Source organism: Eulemur rufifrons, chromosome 16 (assembly GCF_041146395.1).
Source record: "Eulemur rufifrons isolate Redbay chromosome 16, OSU_ERuf_1, whole genome shotgun sequence".
In the NCBI taxonomy this organism is placed as follows: domain Eukaryota; kingdom Metazoa; phylum Chordata; class Mammalia; order Primates; family Lemuridae; genus Eulemur; species Eulemur rufifrons.
This window is the reverse complement of record NC_090998.1, coordinates 4,975,373-4,997,877: the sequence shown is the minus strand read 5'-3', so window position 1 is coordinate 4,997,877 and position 22,505 is coordinate 4,975,373. Positions and strand designations below refer to the sequence as shown.

The 22,505-nt window shown below is 49.3% G+C and overlaps 1 protein-coding gene across 1 annotated transcript; it reads left to right on the top strand.

Annotated features, from left to right (window-relative positions):
• Positions 1-12,469: 12,469 nt before the first annotated feature.
• Positions 12,470-21,742, top strand: FGF23 (fibroblast growth factor 23). The gene is made up of 3 exons (XM_069490426.1): positions 12,470-12,786; positions 18,380-18,483; positions 19,799-21,742. The coding sequence occupies exons 1-3, from the start codon at positions 12,576-12,578 to the stop codon at positions 20,237-20,239; spliced, it is 756 nt and encodes a 251-aa protein (XP_069346527.1). The 5' UTR covers positions 12,470-12,575; the 3' UTR covers positions 20,240-21,742.
• Positions 21,743-22,505: the final 763 nt, after the last annotated feature.

The window sequence follows — 22,505 nt, the reverse complement described above, 5'->3', positions numbered from 1 at the left end:
CCTTCAAACTCACTCTCCACACGGCAGCCAGAGTGATCATCTGAAGCACAAGTTCAATCATGTTAAGTCCCTGCTCAAAATTTCCAGGGCGTCCTCAGAGGCTGAAGGTTATAATGTCAGTTCCTTCGTATGTCATCTAAGTCCATTTTTAACCCAACTCTGCTCACCCTTTCCTCCCGATTTCCCTACATTTCATGCCTCCTTGCATACTGTGGTTATGCTGAAATTCTTACAGCCCTCCCAGGATGTCACGTTCTCCCATGCCTCTGTGCCTTTTCACATGTGATCACCCCCTTTAAAAAACCCTCCCCTGTGTCACACCTTGATCACTTGGCTAACTCTTACTCCTCAAAACTCAGCTCTGCTGCTAACCCTCTGTGAAGCCCAACTTCACTTCCCTGGCCGGTGTAGAGGCTCTTCCTGCTGGGCTCCCATAGCCCTTTGAACGCACCTCCTTCGTGGCACGGATCGCACAGCAGCTGTCCTTTCGGCAGGTCCTCTGCCCCACTGCACTGCAGGCTCCTTGAGGGCAAGGACAATGTCCTTTCACCCATGCGTCCCTGAACCTGGGACAGCCTCTGGTATGCATTAGGCACTCAATATACATCCATGGAATAATTGGGTAAATCTTCAGTTCGCCTTACCTTGACAGACCTTTATGAGGTGGGAATGGAAATATGAATATATTATGAAAGTGCATGCACTGTTGGGTGCTTTGAGGAAATATGAGGAATGAAGGGAATGTTGGGTACCTGGGGGCTGGGTACTTTGCATGTGAGGTAGATATTATAACCCAATTTTATAGACATGTTAACTAAGCTCAGAGAGACCAAGTAACTTGTCCAAGATGACAGCCAGTGAGAGGATAAGCACAGACCGGAACCCCCAGACCTAGCAGAGTTCCCACATCAGGTGCCCATCAGAAGAACCACCTCACTTGCAGGGCTCCCAGCTGGGATGCACAGGAACCCGGAGAACAGGCACAACACACTGGCTGTGAGACCTTGAGTCATTCAATAACCTTTTTGGGTCTCAGTGACCTCACCTGTAAAATGAGGACAATAACACCAGTCTTACTTCCCTCACAGAGTGGCAGCAAAATTCAAGTGAGATCGTGTGGCTTTGCTTTGAGAGACACCAAGGGAGGGGAAAGTGCCATAAAATTATAGTAAATGGATGAATTCCTTAAAAATATGAGGATACACTTGAAGGAAAAGAATGTGCTACCCAGTGTCTGTCTGGACAGTGTCAGGGTGATGGGTTGCATGGAGTTCTCGGGTTTGGGTGAGGCCGGTGGTGGAAGGCTTCCCTTGCGGGGAGAGTTGGCTCAGTTCTGAAGGAAGGGAGCCCCGGGGACTGAGGCACAGCTAGGGCACACCTCAGCTGGCTGAGAACACCGTGGTGTGGAAGGAAGTTAAATAAGGCAGATCTGTCTTCCTGGAGTGGGAAATCCAAAATGCGAAGTAGCTGGAGATACAAAATAATCTACCCTGAACCGTGCAGCCCTCACAGCTTCCAGGGAGGAGCCAGACCCTCTGCCCATCTGTCCTCATGGCCCCGAAGGGGACAGAGAAGACTCCACGGCCTTGCCTGACAGGTGGGGACACTGAGCGACAGTGAGAACGAGCTTCCTTAGCTGCCTCACGGCACTGGCCAAGTGGCACAGCTGGAGCGCAAATGTTCCTCCCGTCACAGCACGCTAAGGGAAGAAGTCATTCGTTCATTCGGTGAATACCGAGAGAGCACCTAAAATGTGCCAGGCATTGGAAATAACTCTGAAAGTCACCTTCGAGCAGTTCCAATAGGAGGTAAGAGCCACATGGGAACTACCCAAAGCTGTGACAGGAGTCTGGGGTTTGGAAACGGGAAAACATCAACAACAGCTGCAATGAACAGTTACCACGTACCGAGCCGATCTATGTGAGCCCTTCATATGAGATGAGGTATTATACGTGTCTTATTGTTAAGCCTTGTCAACAATATAACGAGGCAGGTCTGATTATTATTCCTTTTGTACAGATGAGGAAACTGAGGCTCGGAGAGATGAGGTAACTTGGCAAAGATGACATGCCTGGTGTAGAGCACAGTTTCTGGCTCAGACTTCTAACCCCCAGGCCTACACTCAACCACACGGCTGCCTCCTCTCAGCTCTGCTGAAGACAAAGAAACGATTCTTGCCAGGAAGGGGTTGCCTCGGGTCAGAGCGCAGAGAACTGCAGGAGGTGTGAGGAGGCTGAGGTCTCGCCTGTCCCTGTAGACACCAGCTCCTCCTAGCCATGCGGCAGGAGCATCCTGTCTGTCCCCCACCCCCACGTCTCAGCAGCCCTGACCTCCAGCAGGCCAAGGGGATGCCTGCCTCCGGAAGCCCCAACATCCTGCGTTCTGCTGAACCCACAATGTGTCGGGCCGCCCGTCCCAGCTGCAGCACACAGACGGCCTGAGCTGACAGGCTGGGGCTGAATTACTGGCCCCTCAGCTAGAAATAGCCCTCTGAGAAGTGTGTGGTGGCTACGTGTCCACAGAGGAGGGAGGAGGCAGGCAGGGGAGCCAAGGCGTCCCAGGATCCCGAGATAACACAAGTCCGGATGTGCAGAGTCCTAAACATGGTGGGCTGGCCTGGGTCACAGGCTCCAACGAGGTGAGTGGGAACCAGGATGTCTGCTCCCCGACGTGGGCTGCGTGACAAGCCCCAGGCATCCTGAGAGGGTGGGCTGGGGGCTGTTGGGCAGCCTTGGAACACCAATCAGATCAGGCAGCCTGTGTGGACACGTGCACACACGCACACACACACACACACACACACGCAGAGACACACCTCCTCTGCAGTCCCAAGTTTCTATTGTTCCTTCCCTGGGCAGTGTCCTGCCTTTGCAAGCATGACTGTCTTCCCTCTGGTTCTGGACAAAGGAACAGAGTGGGATAACAGCAGCCTGCAGAGCCCCGCGGGCAGAGTAAGCCAGGGCTCTAACCATTGCTCCTCCGTCCCCACCTAGAAAAGAATTATCCAACGTTCACCCTGAAGACCACTTGTGCCCAGTGCGCCCCTTCCTCTCCTGGCTCATTGCCCTTTGCCCACCATGCTCCCATCCTGATGGCTTCAGTCCTAAAGACACCTGCTCGAAAGCAGGGACACCACAGAAGGGGTGTGGTGTGTTTAACAGAGCTCTGAATTCAGAGTAAGGAGACAGGGATTTGACTCCCAGTCGTGCCACATACTAGGTGTGTGACCTTGGGTAAGTCACAAATTGATCCTCAGTTTCTTTACTTGAAAGAAGGGCTCCTCATACCTCCTGGGGTGGTTGTGGAGATCAAATAAGAGAATGCATGGGTGCTCGTAGAAAGAGTGCAGTTGGTACCGCTGTTGGCAACTGTGAGGGCTGACTTCTGTCATGCCTGAGACTTACAGCACAGGGTCCAGTCCCAGCTTCAACTATGGGTCATGTTGTGACACCACCCTGGCCTCCTTCGTGGGGGTATATGTGGCAAAGAGTAGACTGTGGCTGTTGTAATGCCTGTGGCTCGGGTGTCTGCCTTAGAGCAGGGCTTTCCCTTCTTCGCACACCGTGGCCCACGTAGGAAATGAGAATATTTTTAGGGCATGCGCGGCCACTCCTGACTCCAGAGGCACCAAGCAGCCTGCATTCCAGCCACTGCCGGCCATGACAGTCACTGCCTCTACTCACCTGTTAACCCCTGGGCACTTCCAGGACACAGTTCAGGAAGCTCTACCTTGGAATTTTACACAAATAATCCCCTTCTCTCCCCCCAAATTGGTATTAGTTTGTGGATAAAGGAGGTCTCTAGAGACCATTGGAAGGCCACAACTAAGACATAAATTCTTACAAATTTGCGAAGAAGGCTGTATTTTTTGAATTTCAGCAGCCTAATTTCTGGCTATGGAGACGCTGCCGCTGAGGGGAGGGTCAGTGCCACCGCGACTGGAGGCCGCGGGACTCGGGGGTCAGAGCCGGTGCGCTGAGCACCGCTTCCCGCGCAAACGCTTTACCCGCAAAGCTCAGGGAGAGGCTGCCCTTCCCGCTGCGCGACACCAGTCAGCCAGGGTAAGATCAGGGCTGGAGTCAAAATAATTGTGCGAGGAATGATTTCAAGCCCTTGGCTATGGGCACCGAAGGGGGTCGCCGTCCCCGAGAGGAGGGCAAGGGGAGCTGTGGGAAGCCGGGCCTTCCCGGGCCTGGGCCGGCGCTGCGACTACGGAGGCAGGGACCGTCTGCTTGCCCAGGGCCAGCCCATGCCCAAACGCGACTTGCTTCGTTGCCACAGCAGCCCGGATCCCAAGGGGCACAAAGGAGGCACGAGACACCTGTGCAAGGAGGATGAAAGCTCAGCTCACTGCCGTGAGGCAGGATCGGAAACCAGGAGGCCTGTCTCCCTGGCGGCGACTTTGTCCCAGGGAACACCAGCAGCGCCGCGCGGGGGGAGGGCCTCTGCACCGGGGTCAGAGCTGGACTCGGCCACTAAGCTCTGCCCCTAACTTGGCCGCGTGGCGTCCCGCTTCCTCACTGGCAAAGCAGACCAGGTTGGGGGTCTCCAGGGTCCGGGCTCCCGACGTCCGACTCTGAGACTCCACGTTTCTATGACACACACAGAGGACAGTGGTTGGGAGAGAGCCCTGCGTCGCCCTGGTCTGGGGGCATTGGCGGGAAAGGAAGTGGCAGGAAGTGGATTCCGATTTCACGAGTCTCTCACGTTCAGTAAACTCCAGGCGGGGTCCGATTCCGAAAGGCCCAAAGAGGACACGTGGGGGGTGCCTGGGCGGGAATGGAAGCTGGGGACTGGGTCCCTCGGCAGGCGCCATGTGGTGGTCTAGCGGGCGGGAGCCTCGCAGTCACAGCGACCTGTGGGGTGACAGCGGGGGGAGAGCCTCTCCAGGTACACTGGTTCTGTGAGGGACAAGCGAGGTACCCATCCTGAAAGTATGTGGAAAAGCCCTATTCAAATATAAAGTAAAAATAGTTCTTTTAGGGGAAGGTAAAGAGTGACAAAGAGAAAGAAAGGAGAGTCAGGGAGACTCCTGAGGTCCGAGTGTGTGCAGGGTCTGGGGAGCGGAGGGCACAAATCAGCAAAGGGTACCCTGAGAAACCTTCATTCCGCAGCCGTCCCCACTCCCCACTCCCCGGCTCTGACTTAGTCCCCCAGCTTTGCCTGTCCCTGCTCTTATCACCCCCAAGGGAAACTTTCGTGAGATCACGCACACAGGCTCGGCCTCCCCCGCCGGTGGGACGCCCGGCTTATCTCCTGCCAGCTGTGGCGGGGCCGGGAGAGCGTGTTCAGGAGGAAGAGGGTGTAGGCGGAAAGAGGAGGGGTGAGGAGTTGAGAGGGAAGGAAAAGCTTCAGCTATTGATCAAGGACTGGGACTTCTGTGTCCTTTGCTCTTGAGTTCTGCTATGACCTTCAGGTTGCCAGGGTTCCCCAGTGGAGGGCATCTGAGGTTCTTTAACCTTCTTCCATCCTGGAAAAATAAGCTTCTGATTATACGGCCAAAGGCGACCCAGCAGGGCGTGCATTCAGCAATATTACCGAAGCCACTTGTATTTCGTTTGGAATGTATGAGGGGTCTAGTTACATATTTAGATTTATCTTTGAGGAAATCTGTTGGACTGAGACTAATGTTATAGTGACATATATTATTAAACTATTACAAATGTATGATATAATGATAATATATAGGATTTATATATTAGATTGAGTTTATCCCTAATCCAGTGTAGGCATTTTAAGCAAGGCAGGGGGTGGAGGGAGAAGTGAATCCACCTGCAGGGAATTTGAACACTTCCGATGCCATGACAAGGTGGGTAAGCCACACGCAGGAGATGGCGGGTAGCAGGTGGTGAACAGGGCGGGGCTGGAAGCCAAGGCGGTGCCCCACCTGCGGAGGAGCTCCCAGCGGGCACCGGCGCGGAGGCACTGCAGAGGAGACTCCATCCGCGCATCCCACACCCCCACTTTGCAGCTGGGGACAGGCGCAGAGAAGGGAGAGCTGTGCTAAGGCTGCACATACAGACTGAAGTGGAAATGAGCTCCAGCTTTGTCAGGGAAGCTCGTCCATGTGACAGTCATGGGTGAGAGAGTTACTTGCGTCTTATTTCAAAGGAACGAAAGGAAACTATCTGTACACGGTGAACTATATGCTGTTTTCGCACATCTCAATGCTCTGATCCCGGAATGAACCATTCCAGGCAGTGAAGAAATTTTGACACCTGTTGAGGCAAACTTCATTGCCAAATTTTGCTCTCTCTTTTTTTAATAGACTTAAGTTTTTCAGAGCCGTTACGAGTAAAATGCAGAAAGTTCCCATATACCTCCTCTCCCTACTCTGCAATTTCCCCCATTAATATCTTGCATTAGTGTGCTGCATTTGTTACAGGTGATGAACCACTATGGACACGTTCTTACTGAAGCCCACGGTTTACATTAGGGTTCACTCTGTGTTGTACAGTTCTATGGGTTTGTCAGACGCATAGGGTCATGCACCCCCAATACAGCATCACACAGAATAGTTCCACTGCCTAAAACTCCCCCTTGCTCCAGTCCCTTGCTTAGTGTGCCCTCCCTGCACTCCACTCTCCTCGCTGTGCAGCTGTCTCAGACAGTGGGCCAAGTGACAACTACCCACAAATGACAGCACATAGCAGTGTCAGTCATACATGTTCAGCCCCAACCCCTAACGTCTTGCCACGCTCGCTGTGTAAAGCATTCGCCAAGTGACATAATTAGCTCTTAGTTGACTCATCTCATCTGCACCTGCTGTGGATCAGTCCCTGGGCTTTCCTGCCTCTGGTTGCCAGCCATGTTTTCGTCGGCGCACTCCCATCAGTTTCTTTCCCACACCCTGCCTCACACCTCTCCTGACGTTCTTCAGAATTCGTAGACTCAGTACGGCTGTTTCATGCTCTTGAACAGCTTTAAACTTCTAAGTAAACAAGCACTCGGATGTGCGTATTTTAAATTAAATACAACCAAACATTTGCTATTCTTATACAAGCTTTTATGCTCTGCATCAAAATAGGTGGCAAAGTTTGATGTCACATGTTTGAAAAGCAAAGTTTATTTTCAAAAGGCTTCAGTAAGCAGCACTCAGATGTCTCTCCTTGTCATCAGCAACCCTTACCAGCTATCGGTGTCACTATTTATGAATGAGCAAGTGTGATCTTTCCAAGGTCACTGGAAGTTTGACATGCATTGGCAGTAGTGGCAGGAGGAAAAAACATTCCCAGCAAACCACGGGGAAGCACCTCCACCTTTTATGTGGATCTGAACCCCTTTTTAGGCCCAAATGCCCCAATTTGCTGGAGTTCTAGGCTCCCTTGCCCAGGGTTTTGGAGCAGGGCCTGCCCTGAAGACAAGCCGTCTCATGGTCCTTTATTTTGGAAAGATTGTCATGAAAAAAATAAGCTGGAAATTTTGTCTTGGGGAGGAGAAATTGGAACATCTCATTTGGAGGGAAAAAGGGGAGTGAAGGAGATTGACTCTATGGGAGATATTAGTTCTAGACTAAGAATTAGTAAGTTCTTGTGACAGAGAACTGTGACCCCAGCCACCAGGGCCACACCACGCAGGGCTATTATTGTGTGTATGTACATATGCATGTATGTGCATGTGGATATATGTGTGTGTAGATATACATATACATAAATATATGCATATAAACATGAAGTTCTGTGGCCTTGGGAACCACCCCAAAATCTCTGGACAGAGCTTAGAAGGAAACGAAGTCTCCAGAAGAGCTGACCACTCTCAGATGGGATGAAACGGAATGCAATGTAACTATTAAAAGGAATAAGGCAGAGATAAACATACTGACCAGGAAAGACACTCAAAATAGACACTGGCACAGACAAAGTAAGCTTGCTCTGTATACAGCATGCCCTCAATTTTGGCTCATAAAAGTGCATACATAAGTATATATATGTGTGTATACCCCAAATCAATATTTTACCTTTGATAACATTTTACTTTTAAAGGGTGCAAACTATAGTGGATGTTCACTTTCTATTTCACAGATTTCTGCGTTGATTTACTTTTCAATAATACAGATTTTTAAAAAAATATTGCTTGTTTTTCCATTTTTTAAATTCCTACGGTACAGAATGTGTGTATCAAGAGCCAGGACGCTTTGGGGAACATCGTTCCAAGCACCTCCCGGCCCAGCCCACAGGACTGCTTTGAGCACCCAAAGAGACAGCAGGTGTTAATATACACTGCAGGTTGTGAAATCTGGACAAGTGCGAAGTATTTTCTCTCTAGCACATCGTAAGATCAGGACTGTACTTTTCATTCTTAGGCTTCTCTAAAGATTTTCTACAAGGTGCTAGTCATATAACAAGCTTTTGATAAAAAGTTGAGTGTTGATTAAGTAGATACATTGAAGGGAGAATACAACTGGCCACCAGGGAGCATGTTTTCATGTCAAGATGACATGAGCATGGCATTTTCAGACAAGACACAGGAATGGCACCGCCCAGAGAACTTCAAGAACAGAGAAACCACCATTCGTCCGGGATGGCTTAGACTTCCCTCCGCCACTGTCTGGATGAGACCATCCCTTGAGAGAGTGAGCCGATGGCGAAACCATTCCAGAATGACGGAGACGGGATCATGGGGGTGGGGGGGGGCAGTGAGAGAGGGAGGACCGAGGGCTGCCAGGTCCCACCCTCTGCGGACGGAGCCCTGCACGGAGTCTCAAAAAGAAAAGACAAGTGTGAGCTGCCCTGAGAGCACCGCCTCTCCTATCCCCCAGCTCTTCTTTTGCCTTGATCCCCCCAACATTTTTCCATCCTAGCCCAACGACAGTCAAGCCAATGTTATTTGTTGAAAATTGTGGTCAAGCCTTCCCATTGAGAGAATACGATCCGGGAGAGACAATCCTCCTCAATATCTTCTCAGAGCAGATTCTGAGAAAAGAGAGTCAGTCAGGAGATGAAGGAAAGTGATGAACTTGCAAGAACACGGGCTCCTATAGTCCAAGTCCATGGGGAAAGCCTTGATCCCATGAGCGTACACGCAGGGACTGGACTAGAGGCCCCGCACAGCTCCCGGGACGGATTCTCCTGATGCCAGGGCAGGGGCTTCCAGACCGGGTTGGAGACGAACAGGTTTCCCCACCCATCGAGGAACCAGCCCCTCTGCCGCACCCAGGCAGCCACCTTGGGAACCAAGGACAGTGACATCCAAAAAGCACAGCTCAGCGGCCTCCTCCCTGGGCTTCCTGCTCGCATCTGGATCCAAGTTTCACTTTGGGCTCCTAAAGGCACACTAGTTCCCAGATCCTCCGACCTGAACTGTGACAGAGTAGTGCCCTCTAGGTGCAAAGAACAGGAACTGACGTGCCCTGGCCTCCCCCCTTCCTTCACCCTCCCACACCAGGCTCAAAGAAAAGGCTGCTTATAGGAACATGGTACCCATTTACTATTTGGTACTCAAATTCCCTAGAAAGGCCCATTTACATCCTGACCTTCAGTTAGGCTGGAAACCATAGGAGGGAAAGGAAAATTGATTAGGCCACAGAAGGGGACCTTGGTCTTTCGTGTACTAATTCCAGTGCACGGTTGGGACTCAAACCTGTTTGTTGATAAGTACTTTCCTATCAGTAACTTCTAGTGTGGTGGATTAGACTCTCCCAGGTGACTCTGAAAAAAGAACAAAAAATTGGGTTTTGCCCCTGCAGACTCAGTAGGACTAAGGTAAGTCCTGGGGTAGTTGCAGTTTTAAAGCCCCACAAGTAATTCTACTGGGCAGCCAGGTTTGGACCACTGGTGGGGAGGCGGCCATCTCTGCATGCTAATGGGTGAATCCCCATCTCTGCTCTCAGTTTTTCCATATCTCAGATGGGAAGAACTGGTCTGAGATTCTTGCGTCTTCCTTTTCCCTCTCCAAGTGAGAAATGCTTCTTCTCCTCCCATTCCCCCCAGAAATAAATCTACTCCCCTGGGCTGTACTCTGCCTTTAGATCCAGCTGCTAAGCACTCAGGGCTCTTCCTGGAGGGAAGCCTTGGGGAGCGGAGTAAGCTGGCACATAAATTCTTTTTCCTAATAAGACCTGCTGAAGCGGCCAGAGAGGTGCCCAATCCCCAATCCCTCGAGGAACAGAGTGAATGACTGAATGGCCGTGGACTCATCCCAAGACACCCGCACTCCCCCACCCCGCCCCACCAGGCCTTGGCAGGTGCTGGGATCAGCCTTCCCGGTCCTATATGTAGCCTAGAAAGCTCCCTCAGTTTCCTCCTTCCCTCAAAGCCTCCTGGACCACAGCATCTGCCCACCATGACCTCTTCCTTTTAGGAATGCCATTAGCATTTCTGACATGTCCTAGTCCTGTAGCTCCTCTCACACCGTGCCTTGTGTTGAACAAAGTTTTTCTCAGCTCAATTATATTTTAAGCCTCTGGAAGATGTTTGCCCTGCTTTTTATTATTTCTATAACTCCCTCCTCTCCACCTCTCTTGCACAGAGAAGGTGCTCAGTAGCTGCTGATGGCTTCACAGTTCCTTCCCATCTCTTTACCATCCCAACCAGAAGAGGAAATGCAGGGCACATGATCCTGAGTGATTTGCACTTCAATTCTGAAAGCTAGCTATTTCTTCAATTAGCTAAGATGTGATAGCATATTTATGAACCATTCTATGGCCATTCCTAAAGAAGACTGTTTTATACATATGCATTTAAATGTCATACATCTTCTATCCAACCCTGGGGAGACAGGTACCATGTATCCTGGAGAGACACCCTGGGTGAATGCCTACGTTTACTGGAGAAAAACTGAGTGCTTTGCCTTACCGCCCCTTGCGCGCTGTCTTGGCAAGCGCCTCACCCTCAGGGCTGTAACTAACATGCTGTGTGGGTTTGGACATCTTGCAAAGTGCCTAGCAGGTCTGGAGTCAGATCTAGATTCAAATCCAGCTTCTTCCACATTAGCTGTCTATCTTTGGGAAAATTCTTTAAACTGTATGCACCAGTGTCCTGGTCCATATAAAGGAAACAACACCACCTCCTCAAAGGGTTATCCTGAAGATGAGATGAGTTTCTACAAGTAAAGCACCTAGAACAGCCAGTGGACTACTAAGCTTTCTGTAAGTGTTAGCTGTCACTGTGATTCTCTGGAGAAGCAGGCTCGGGAGTCAGAAGACCTTATCCTAGCTCTGCCATTTAATTGCTTGGTGACTTGGGACATATGAAGGCTGAGATCTCCATTTCTTCATGTATAATACTAATATATTGATAATGCCCATGGTGCCCATCTCACAGAGTTACAGTGAGGTTCAAATGAGTTAATGTGAAAATGCTTTATAAACTATAAAAAACTGTATGGGTGTAGAGGAGTGAAAGTCATCTTTTCGCCTGCACCTGTATGATTGCACATGTTTTGTGTTAGAGTCACTTTTTATCTGCCTCCTCCATTAGATTTGAGCTCCTTGAGACAGGAATCACATCCTGCTCTCTCCTATATCCACCACGTTGTCTAGCTCGATGCCTGTACAAGGTTTGTCTTCAGTAAATGGGAAATTGGAAGCACAGCAGCCTCTTGGTGTGTTTTTCTGGCCTGTGCCCCAGCAGCTTGCTCCCCTGTAGGTAGGTGCTAGAACTATCTTCCCCCCATCAGGTGTAGCTCCCCAGAGGGCACTCCTGTGAGCAGTGTCTACAAGCAGGCGTCCAGTCGCAGAGCTGGGCACCCACGTGTAGACACTAACTCTGGGGACACCCTGTCCTGGGCACTGATCCCCGATGCTCAGCCAGTAGCCTTTCTGGTCCTCGTGAGATCTCTGATGAGTGCCCCTGCTATTGGAGAGACTGTCATTACCAGCTCAGTTGCCCCAGACAGTCCAAACTAGGGAAACTAAGAAATTGAACCTTGGCATTTTCAGTGACCTCCAGGCCTTGTTTTCTTTCTCCCCAAGACAGCAACTTGGGGTTTTGTCCCCCTGCTCCCAGCTCCTGTATCTTTCATGGGGGGGTGTCCTGGGATGCCATTTGCCTATGGTATCATGCTTCAGGGTACCGCCCTGCTGCTGTGTACAGAGCCAGCACTGGATAGATACTTGCTGACTGGGAGTTAAAGAACTAAGGAAACCACAATGAGTAGACCCGACGATGGGAGATTAATTGCCTGGGAGTCAGTCAACTGCATGGCTGAAGCTGGATTTTTTGGGAACCGCTGGCTGCCTTCACACTTCCTGGTGGAAGTGGGACAGGTCAACAGACAACCCAGAGTGACAGATAACTTTTGCCCACACATCATTCACTTTTTGGAGCGTTGGCTTGAAATTGAGGGGTGTGTGTGTCTGGAACCGACGTGCCTTCCGTGCGCCTGAGAGGTCTCCGAGGTCTTTGCACTTTCTTCAAATGGGCTGATTACAACAGAGAGGATGTGGACAGTACAGTTTTTCCTGTTTGATGTCACACTGCTACCCTTTAAAAGTCCGGGGGAAAAAAGGAGGGAATCCTGCCTCGGATCCTCACGCCAGCTACTTGCAAGGAAGAAGAGGAGGAAAAGGCCAGCCAGGCCGGCCGTGGAGGGAGTGTCCGGTTTCAGTGTCAGCACCAGCCATTCAGAGTGCAGCGATGCTGGGGGCCTGCCTCGGGCTCTGGGTCTGTTCCCTGTGCAGTGTCTGCGGCATGAGCGTCGTCAGAGCCTATCCCAACGCCTCCCCGCTGCTCAGCTCCAGCTGGGGCGGCCTGATCCACCTGTACACGGCCACAGCCAGGAACAGCTACCACCTGCAGATCCACAAGGACGGCCACGTGGATGGCACACCCCACCAGACCATCTACAGTGAGTAGGGGCTTCAGGCTGGGAAGAAAGGGGAGCTGCCTTGGTGCCCATCCACGGGGGGTTGGAGAGGTTTGGGGGGAGACCAGAGGACTAGCCCAGCCTCCTCGCTTCCTGCCCAGGAGCCAGGCATTCTGCGTGTGTATGTGTGTATTTTAAACCCTAGGGGAAAATACTGTCACACCATCCCCCGTTAGTATTTACTGGCTTATCTGAGCATGAATAATTTCTGCCTCAACTAAAACCCTTCTTCCCACAGTAGGAGCCTCTTTCCCTTTGCTCTGCCCAAGGACTCAAAAAGCGAATAGAAAGCAAGGCAGGGAGCCTAAGAGGAAAAGAAGCCAGACAGATCAGTAGACACTGGGTTCTAGCTCACAAACTTCAGACTGGGTTAACCAGGGAGGTTGTAAAGAAGATTCATGGATTCTACTAAGAATTAGAATAGATGAACTCAAGGGCTCTTTCCAACTCTGAGCTTCTAGTATTCTGGCTTTGCAAAAATTCCCAGAAAAACATATTGAAGACACTGTCTAGGTATGCTGCCTAGGTGGGTCTGGGCACTTAGCGCACAATCCACCCACCAGCTCATCTCTCCACGCATCCATCCCTCAGTCCAGCAGGTTTACTGGGTGTGTCAGAGGTGCCAGTATGAGTTGGTGATTCTTCTCTATGAAACTGAGAGATGTCCAATTAGTAGGAAGTCGAGCTCATTGGGAATTCAATGGGCAACATGAGGCAACTGGAATGTTTTTAAAGATTAGGTTTGTAGAGAGATGGATCACAATTCACAAAAGTCAATCAGTAGCTATGATCCAAATGAGGACCCCTTTGTGTGCCCCTAACAAGGGATAATGGGGAGGGATAGGGGGTGGATATTGAAAAAGACGGGGTCTCCTATTTTAGAAGAATATGTAAAAATGACTCTAAGGATACAGAAAAATGCAAGTGATTCAATATATTTCAAATTAAAGGAATGAAAAAGTAATCACAATCTCTAACTAAAGATAACATTTTATAGGAATTATGACTTGCTCTTTATTGTTGTAGTAAATGAATCAATTAGTTTGCTGTGGCCAAGGCATTCATTCTTCTAGGAATCAAAGGTCCTTAAACCTGATAGCAAGCTATACATGCATATGCAAAGCTAACAGTTTAAACCTATTCACGGATTCAATGGATGTTGATAGGAGATGGAAAGACGGAGAAAAATTATCTCTAAATATCAAATAGGTTCCAGAATTCAAGGTGATACAGTAGGACTTAGGAGTCAACACTTTGGAAGCCAAGTTTGAGTCTAATGGCAAAATTATCTGAAATCAATCTAGATACACTTGAGGCAACCAAAGTGTCCCTCATGTCATTCAGCAGATATTTAATAGGACCCACAGTGTGGCTGGCATTGTACCAAGCTCTGTGACTGAAGAGGATGACACAGCTCTTCAAGGGCCTCATGGTCTGTTATCCCTTCTCACCCAGCTCATTGTCAGATTTTCAGGAAATCCAATTTTGCACCTCTCATGGAGGGCCACCCTTACCTCCACTGCAAGATTATATATGATTTAAAATTCAGGATAGCAAGTTATGGTGGATAATTTTGATTCCCACAGATGGAAGGGGCGGATGTTTATACAACTTGCCTAGAGTCACGGGACCCTTTTGCTGAAAGGCGCTCCGCAGGCTGGCCCTGTGGGCAGGGAGTGTGCGGGGCGCAGCCTCCACCGGCCACACGTCAGCCTTGCTCCCTCAAGTGCCTGCCGGCATCAGGCCCAGGCTGTTCGCTGAGCGCTAGCTGGAGTGCATTAAAATGACTGGAAAGCAGCAAGATACACTGAACCAACGTCAGATTTTTTTTTTATAGAGAGGTGATTTTGCTTTGTCAGATATAGGCACTAGCTAAGTGCTGTGTCTTTGTAAGGACAAATGCTAACATGGGGGTGACTCAGGGTCAGTGTAGTGGGTGGGAGACCCACTTTCTCAGTTTATATAATCTTTTGTACTGTTCAATCCATTATGTGTAGTAATATTATCAAGAAAAGAGCAAGAAAAAATATACATAAGACCAAAGTTACTCGCAAGGAAAGGGAAACGTTAATGCATTAGGAAGCACGAGTAACTGACAGTCTGGGGAAGGACTTGCAATTACCTCAGCAACGAATGTAAAGCCACGCTTTTCACTGATGGAAAAGTCCGCGGGTTTTTACCTCCTAATTAATTGTACATTTCCAGTGAGATCTGATTCGTTGATTATTTTGCTGTAGTAAGTTCTTGAGTGAGAGTTGAGGACACAACCCATGTCCAGGTCATGCACTGAAACGAAAGGACCCGCCTGTGAGATTCCACAGGTCCCTTCAGACGCACAGCGGATGCTAACCCTTCTTCACAACGGGATCTTTCTTCTGAGGAGCTTGAGGCACTTGACTTCTGTCATCTTATTTATCACCCACTGGCTATGAGAATAGGATGGAGCAGATGATCTGCTTTCATAGCAGAGGTTGAGGTGAAGTGGTCATTGGAAAAATTACTAGCATTTGGGAAGTGCTTTATGGTGGATGAGAACATTATCTCATCACATCCTCAAGATGACAAAATGAGGTGAATGTTGCTACTATCCTCATTTTAAATATGAAAAAACAAAGATTAAGGAACTTAAATAAGTGGCACACACAGGTAGTAAGAGACCTAGAGGACATCTTGATCCCAAATCTCATGCTCTTCCAAGGTCACGTGCATGGAGATGCCACCGTCACTGAAGGCAAAGTCCTTTAAGTCCGCTTGTCCAACAAGTACAACAGGTGGCTCCAGCAGACGGTGACTTGTTCCTTCCTTCTGCCAAGTTCTCTCCCTTGAATCTGTGCAGATGTGAAAAAATGCCTTCTGAGACTGCAAAGGGAAGAAATCTGTCTCTCTTATAGGTTCTAAACTTGCACACTGGCTCATGTTGGTTTGATTTGGGGGTCTGTGGCCCCCTAAGCAGCTGCTCATTGTTCCTCAGCAACTGCAGGGCGTTTCCTATTGGGACTGGCCCCGGGCAGCAGAAGTCCACACACACTGCCCACTCTGGCCCCAAGCCTCAGGCCAGTATGACTGTCAGAAAGCAAGGATTCAGCATGAGCGGCAGGTCAGAGCACACTACACGGTGCCGTCCATCTGCTCAACACTTTCAAGTGAGTTTTACAACGATTATCCCATTTGATTCTTTTTTTTTTTTTTTTTTTTTTTGAGACAGAGTCTCACTTTGTTGCCTGGGCTAGAGTGAGTGCCATGGCATCAGCCTAGCTCACAGCAACCTCAGACTCCTGGGCTCAAGCAATCCTCCTGCCTCCGCCTCCTGAATAGTTGGGACTACAGGCGTGCGCAACCATGCCTGGCTAATTTTTCTATTTTTAGTAGAGACGGGGTCTCGCTCTTGCTCCGGCTGGTTTCAAACTCCTGAGCTCAAGTGATCCTCCTGCCTCTGCCTCCCAGAGTGCGAGGATTACAGGCGTGAGGCACCGCGCACGTGGCCCCATTTGATTCTTGCTGTCAGCCTATGAAAGTAGGCAGGACAGCTATTATTATTCTCATTTCACAGATGAGGAAACTAAGGCTAGAGCAAGGAGTCGCCCAAGGCCACAAGGTTAGTAAGAGCCAGAAGTGGGACCAGGATCCCTGTCCCCTGCATCCTGGTTCCGTGCCTCTTCCCCGACCCCAAAAGTGTTGCATCCTCAGCATGTATTTCAGCACTTGATGCTTCCTTCTCATACTTGCAATGATTCCCGCTAGAGGCAGACCACGGGGTATTAGGAGGAAGATGTCACCAACCTGAGTTTCAATCCTACCTTAGTTTCCTTATCACTTAAATTGGGATGCTGCTACTACCAATGCTATTGCTAATAACACTAACAATATATTAATAACAGTGGTTTTGAGAGTTGAAAAGATATAAAGTACTTAAAGCACAACCACTCAAAAACAGTTACTAAATGTAATATTTTTCCCCAAGTAGACTGAAAAGTCATCAGAATAGAAACTATTTCGTACACATTCCTTATGTTTTTTTCAAGATTTACCACAGAATTAGCCATAGAATTGAGACACATAGGCAGACACTATTTTGGAGGAATTTAAGCACCCTCTGCACCTCCCATACTCCACCCTACTTTCCAGAAGCTTCCTCCAATGTTAACCCTTAGCCAGACTTTGACACATTAAGTTTTCTCTCTGGCACTCTTCCTTTCTCTTCTTTCTGGACTTGCCTCCACCCTCGTTCCCTCTGCCCCACATCACTCCAATTTCAGTCCCTACCATGATCCGCATGCAGCTAGTGTCTAATTATTGTCCATTTGCTGTCCTCTGAGGTCTTTGTATTGAGCCTCCATGATGTAGGAGAGGAGCCTTAGGCTTTATGTCACCCCACGAGGCTCCATCCCTTGCCAGGCACAGACGTTGGGCCTTTCCGGCCTCTCTGAGCTACACTTGCAGAAGGGGAAGCAGAATCCCTGCCTGGATGACCTGCCCGGGGGCTGCGAGGTCAGACGAGATGCACATGGAAATTCTGTGGTAGGCAAATGGAAGTGGCCTCAAAGACCTAAAGAAATCCTTTTTAACAGAAAACGTCAGGTAATTAAGCAGTATTTAGGGCAGACGTTTTGCTGAATTATCAGTTAGATTGCACCACTATATGGTCTAATCGTGCCCTTGCAATACGAGAGAAGGCATGCTTCAAGCTGTTGTCAGTTATTTAAGGTGTAAGTCGTATGAATGGGCTTCAGGCCCTCTTGGAGAGTTTTCTAGAAGGGACACGGAAAGACCATGAAAGATTGCACCTGGAGGGGGCACCACCAACTGAGAAAATAACAAAGAACAGAACCCAAGAAGAGTCCAAGAAGAAAATTCCATCCACCACCGGCATCTATCTATTCAACGTATACATATACCCTCTGCTCCTAAGGAGCTCACTTTGGAGAAGGCACTAGCTGTGTGCACCCAGCTGAAGCAGGGCCAGTGAACAGAGGTGCAGGCATTGGGCTGAGGGCAATGAGAAGAAAGAACAGTCAGTTCTGATGAGAGAGGTGAGAAAAGTCTCCAGAGAGATGGTGAAGTCAGAGCTTCATCCTGAAGGATCAGTGAGCAGAGAAGGAAGTTCTGGACACATACTGGGTGTTCACAGATGAATCAGAGTATTGGTGGAGGATCAGACTCTATATACAAGCTGGATCCTTGAAAGGATCTCAGCGTAGATTTTTAAATCACAAAAGCAGAAGGCTTGGAAGAATGTAGCCACAAACATTAAAAGTTATTAGCAAGGCAAAGAGGAAAATAAAGACAGTCCAGGTAGAGAGAAATGTGTACAGCACAGGTGAAAGAATGCCAGGAGCTCAGAGTGCCCGTACGGGCCAGAGAATGAAGCAGGAGGTGAATGAGTATCTGTATGTGTGTGTGGAGGGGGTTTGTCAGAGGAAATTGAGGCCACACAAGTAGAAGGGAAGAGTTATGTGAAGTCGTCACCACCCTTAAACTCGGTCCTGGGAGGTTTCAGGAAGGTGGGTTTTCAGGAAGTGCCTGAAGGTAGGAACTGGCTGTGCAGGACTTTTTGACTGGAATGGTTTCCCTGCAGGTGCCTTGATGATCAGGTCGGAGGATGCTGGCTTTGTGGTGATCACAGGTGTGATGAGCGGAAGATACCTCTGTATGGATTTCAGAGGCAACATTTTTGGATCAGTGAGTTTCTCTTCTGTGTTGGTCACCATCTGCAAACAATCACCTAATTTCTCTGACAGAATATAGACTTTTTCCAGCTTAAAGATTCCATCTGCCAGTGTACCTTGGTGATGTTTTCACTGAGCACTTTATTCACTCTAAGTATCGAATGCTCAGGTTCACACAGCTGCGTGTGACCCTAGGCAGTCTGGCCACGGAGCCCAGGCTCTCAGTCCCCAGTCTGAGCTGCCCATCGGTACCCACTTTTCTGTCTAGCACAGGCCCCGGTATATAGCTGCAGTGCCTCAAATCACGTGAATTCACGTTGTAAAGTACATCAGAAAGGGTGAGACGCCACTGGCTTCTTCTTGATTCTGTGACTAGCTGTGACCTTAGGCAAGTTCCCTCACGTCACCAAACTTGAGTTTCTTCTCCAGGAAAAAGTGAAGTGGGATGGACCACATGACCCATGGAGCTCCCCCCAGTGACAGGTCTCTGTTTAATGACCTCTGCCCCAACTGTGATAGCTGGTCATTCGGATTGCTAAGCAAAGGGTTCCCCAAACTAAAGGCTGCCAGCATATTCCAGAGGATTTTGAGATAGTGAAACAGTAGGACTGCTCATCTCGGGGTCTCTTACCACCAGACATACCCACTAGAAATTTCTCGAGAGCAGGGACTTTCTGTTTTGCCTTACTGCTGTGTCCCAGCATCTACCATAGGCTCTGGCTAGAATAGACAAATCTCTGTTGAACGAATACTGAAATAGAGATAAGGAAATAAATAAATATCTGTTGAACACATCTAGGCATATAGATAGCCCTCAGATGTCAATACTCTGTGGAGGAGTTTGAGGTTTAAATGAAGTCCTACGCAAAGGCCTTGGTGGGCACGCAACAGAACCCAGCACTCGCAGCAGGGTGAGAACTCAAACCCAGCTCATCTGTGGGCAAAGTCCCTGTCACTACTCCCCACACTGTAGTCTCTCTCTGACGTCAGCACCCTACACACTCCGTCCCATCTCCTTTCTCCAGGGAAGGAGACAAACCCAAGCCAACTTTCAGCCGGAAGAGGGCTGGAAAAGAGAGAGTGGGAAGGAGGGTGCTGTGCCCCAGGAAAGCACGCGCGGGCCCGGTCCCCAGGCCTGAGCCGAGAGGCCGGGTGGTGGCCACGCCTGAAAGGTGGAACCACATTCCGCGCCTGGGCAGCTGCGACGCATTAGTTGAAATCACTTTCCCCGGAAAGGGCCAAGGGGTGAAGGCAACACAGGCTACCCCGGGCCCCGGGAGGAGCGTCGCCCGCCCGCCAGCCCTCACCTGGCCTTCTTGTCCTTGCAGCATTACTTCACCCCGGAGAGCTGCAGGTTCAGACACCGGAGGCTGGAGAACGGGTACGACGTGTACCAGTCCCCGCAGCACCACTTCCTGGTCAGCCTGGGCCGCGCCAAGAAGGCCTTCCTGCCGGGCGCCAACCCGCCGCCCTTCTCCCAGTTCCTGTCGCGGAGGAACGAGATCCCCCTCCTCCTCTTCAACACGCCCAGGCCGCGGCGCCACACCCGGAGCGCGGAGGACGACGCGGAGCGGGACCCGCTCAACGTGCTGAAGCCCCGGCCCCGGGTCACCCCGGTGCCGGCCTCCTGCTCGCAGGAGCTCCCGAGCGCCGAGGACAACAGCGTGGTGGCCCGCGACCCTCTGGGGGTGGTCCGAGGCAACAGGGTGAACGCACACGCCGGGGGCACCAGCCCGGAGCGGTGCCGCCCCTTCCCCAGGTATATCTAGGGAGCCCGAACGAACCGTCTTTAACCGGTCTTCCAGCAAAGCGACCTGTCGTAACAGGGACAGCTCCCTTCCCACGCCCAGGAAGGGACAGTGGGGTGACTGTGGAATCAGCCTCTCCTGTCTCCTCCCCGCCCCGGGAGGTCCCCTGAGAGTCAACCTGTGGGGCCAGAGTAGCTGCGTTTCACCGCCTTCCTCACCCTGCATATACCACTTTTCCGAATAAGAAACCCAATGTGTAAACTAGAAATTTCCCCTTCAGTAAGGGGGAAAGAAGGGATCCCTCCCTCCCGACCCCCGCCGGATTTCTCTTCTCTATGCCTGTCTTCCTAGTCAGTTTAGCATTAAGCAAAAGCAATGAGTTCGGATCCTGTGGGCAGGTGGGTTTGCAACCTTGACATTAGCAGCTGAACTGGGCAAGCTGACGAGGACACTAATTTTAAGCCTTTGTTCTTCCTGGATCATCTCTGGGGAAGAGCTGTCAAAAAAGATTGGTGGTAGCCGGCCAAAACTTGCCCCCTAGAATGCTGGGTGGACTGGGGCAGAACCGTGCTGGAACACTCACCTCCCCACGAGGGACACCCTTTGCCTGCCTCTCTCCCTCTGTGCAGTGGAGCCAGAGGGCTGAGGATGGGCCTGCTCTGTGCCCAAGTGGCTCATGATACACCCTTGCCTCTTGTCCCCATCTTTGGTTTTAGTGAATTTGGCCTGAGGAATAGAGTTTGTTATCAGCTCATGAAAATCTACCCTGCTAGGATTTGCCTTTCAAAATGGAAATAAATTCAGACTCTCCTAAGAGGCATTTAATTAAGCCTCTACTTCCAGTTTGAGTAGTTATCCATTCTGAAAAAATTACAAAAATGTGACTGGGGAGGGGGCCTTGAGACACTGGGACTGCTCTGGGTTAGATTTTCTGTGAACTGAAAAATTGTGTCCTTTTCCCTAAGTGAAATGACATCGAGGACTCGGGGAAAGAAAGTCCACTAGCCAGGGGACAAGCTGTAGAAGTTATCAAAGGAACACTGTCAGGCTCTCTACCATGGTCTCATTAGTGCTCTGTAGCAGTGGCTATGGGATTAGTTACAACACTCCTAGGCTGACACATCTGTGTGAATTTCCACTTGGAAATTCTTGGGGCATTAAATGAAGATGGCCTTCAGTCCCAGAAGCCCCAGTGCTACCCTGCGGGAAACAAAGCCTCACCTAGCAAACAGCTGAGAAGACCAGGCAGGGGGACTGAATTGAGCCCTCATCCTAGCCGTACCCCATTACTGCAATTCTTCCCGAAAGGGCCCCCCTCTTTTCCTACCTCTATTTGAATGACCACCTGAAGAGCAGAATCTTAACCAGCAAAGTAGATTCAAACAACAGCTTCTTCCCAGTCACCTTTTTCTTAAATGTCATCGTGTACCCAATCACCTTAAAAATTGATTCATTCTTTTCAGTTATCATAGAAACATTGAACAAGGTTTTAAGCCAAACTTGAAGGGCCAGTTCCTATTCTGAAGCACTAAAACTATGTATAACAGTTTATAGCCATACATGGCAAACATTTTCTTTAATAGTCTGCTGTTTCCTGTCACGGATATTGTCCTATACAATAGCTATTGGAGGCTCCTCAACACTGTTAACTAGATGAAAAATCCCAGAAGGACCTTGTTAGAAAACTGGATGTAATCTCACAAATGCAACATCACCATAGGGGTTTTCTTTTTAACAGAGCCAAAGGAGCCGCACAATTTCTTATGTCCCTTAGCACCTGGCAATATTTATTTATTTATTTGGAAGATTTTGCCTATCATTCTATATTTATAGATATGTATAAAAATGTAACCCCACCTTCTTCCTTTCTTTTTAAAAGAAAAATAAACTTTATCTCATCTTCTGTTAGCTTCTCCTTTCTGTATTGCTACATGAAAACATGTCAGAATATGAGAGCAAAAGGGATTATGGTAGGGGAACAATGGGAAAATATAGAGAAGGCAAAATTGAAAAACGATTATCAAAATCTTAAAATATTGAAAGGTTTCTTTCATTAATAAGCAGATTCACAATTTTAATTCATCTAGACAGAATCATTAAAAACAAGGAAATTTTTATCAATATTGGATTTCTGATCACTCTGGCCCTAAAGTGTTTCCTTCAAAGAGATAATTTTTTTTATTTGAAAAATACACATTGGCACAACCATATCAATATCTTAGTAAACAGATGTTATGTACTTAACACCTACAGGGGTCCTGCCCTATGAGCATTGATAGCAGAACAC

What these genes read in the sequence shown, in the direction of transcription:
- FGF23 (XM_069490426.1), top strand. Translation starts at nt 12,576, where the DNA reads ATGCTGGGGGCCTGCCTCGGGCTCTGGGTCTGTTCCCTGTGCAGTGTC. An exon ending in ACCCCACCAGACCATCTACA is followed by an intron (nt 12,787 to 18,379) that starts GTGAGTAGGGGC and finishes GTTTCCCTGCAG; the next exon opens with GTGCCTTGATGATCAGGTCG. An exon ending in GAGGCAACATTTTTGGATCA is followed by an intron (nt 18,484 to 19,798) that starts GTGAGTTTCTCT and finishes TTGTCCTTGCAG; the next exon opens with CATTACTTCACCCCGGAGAG.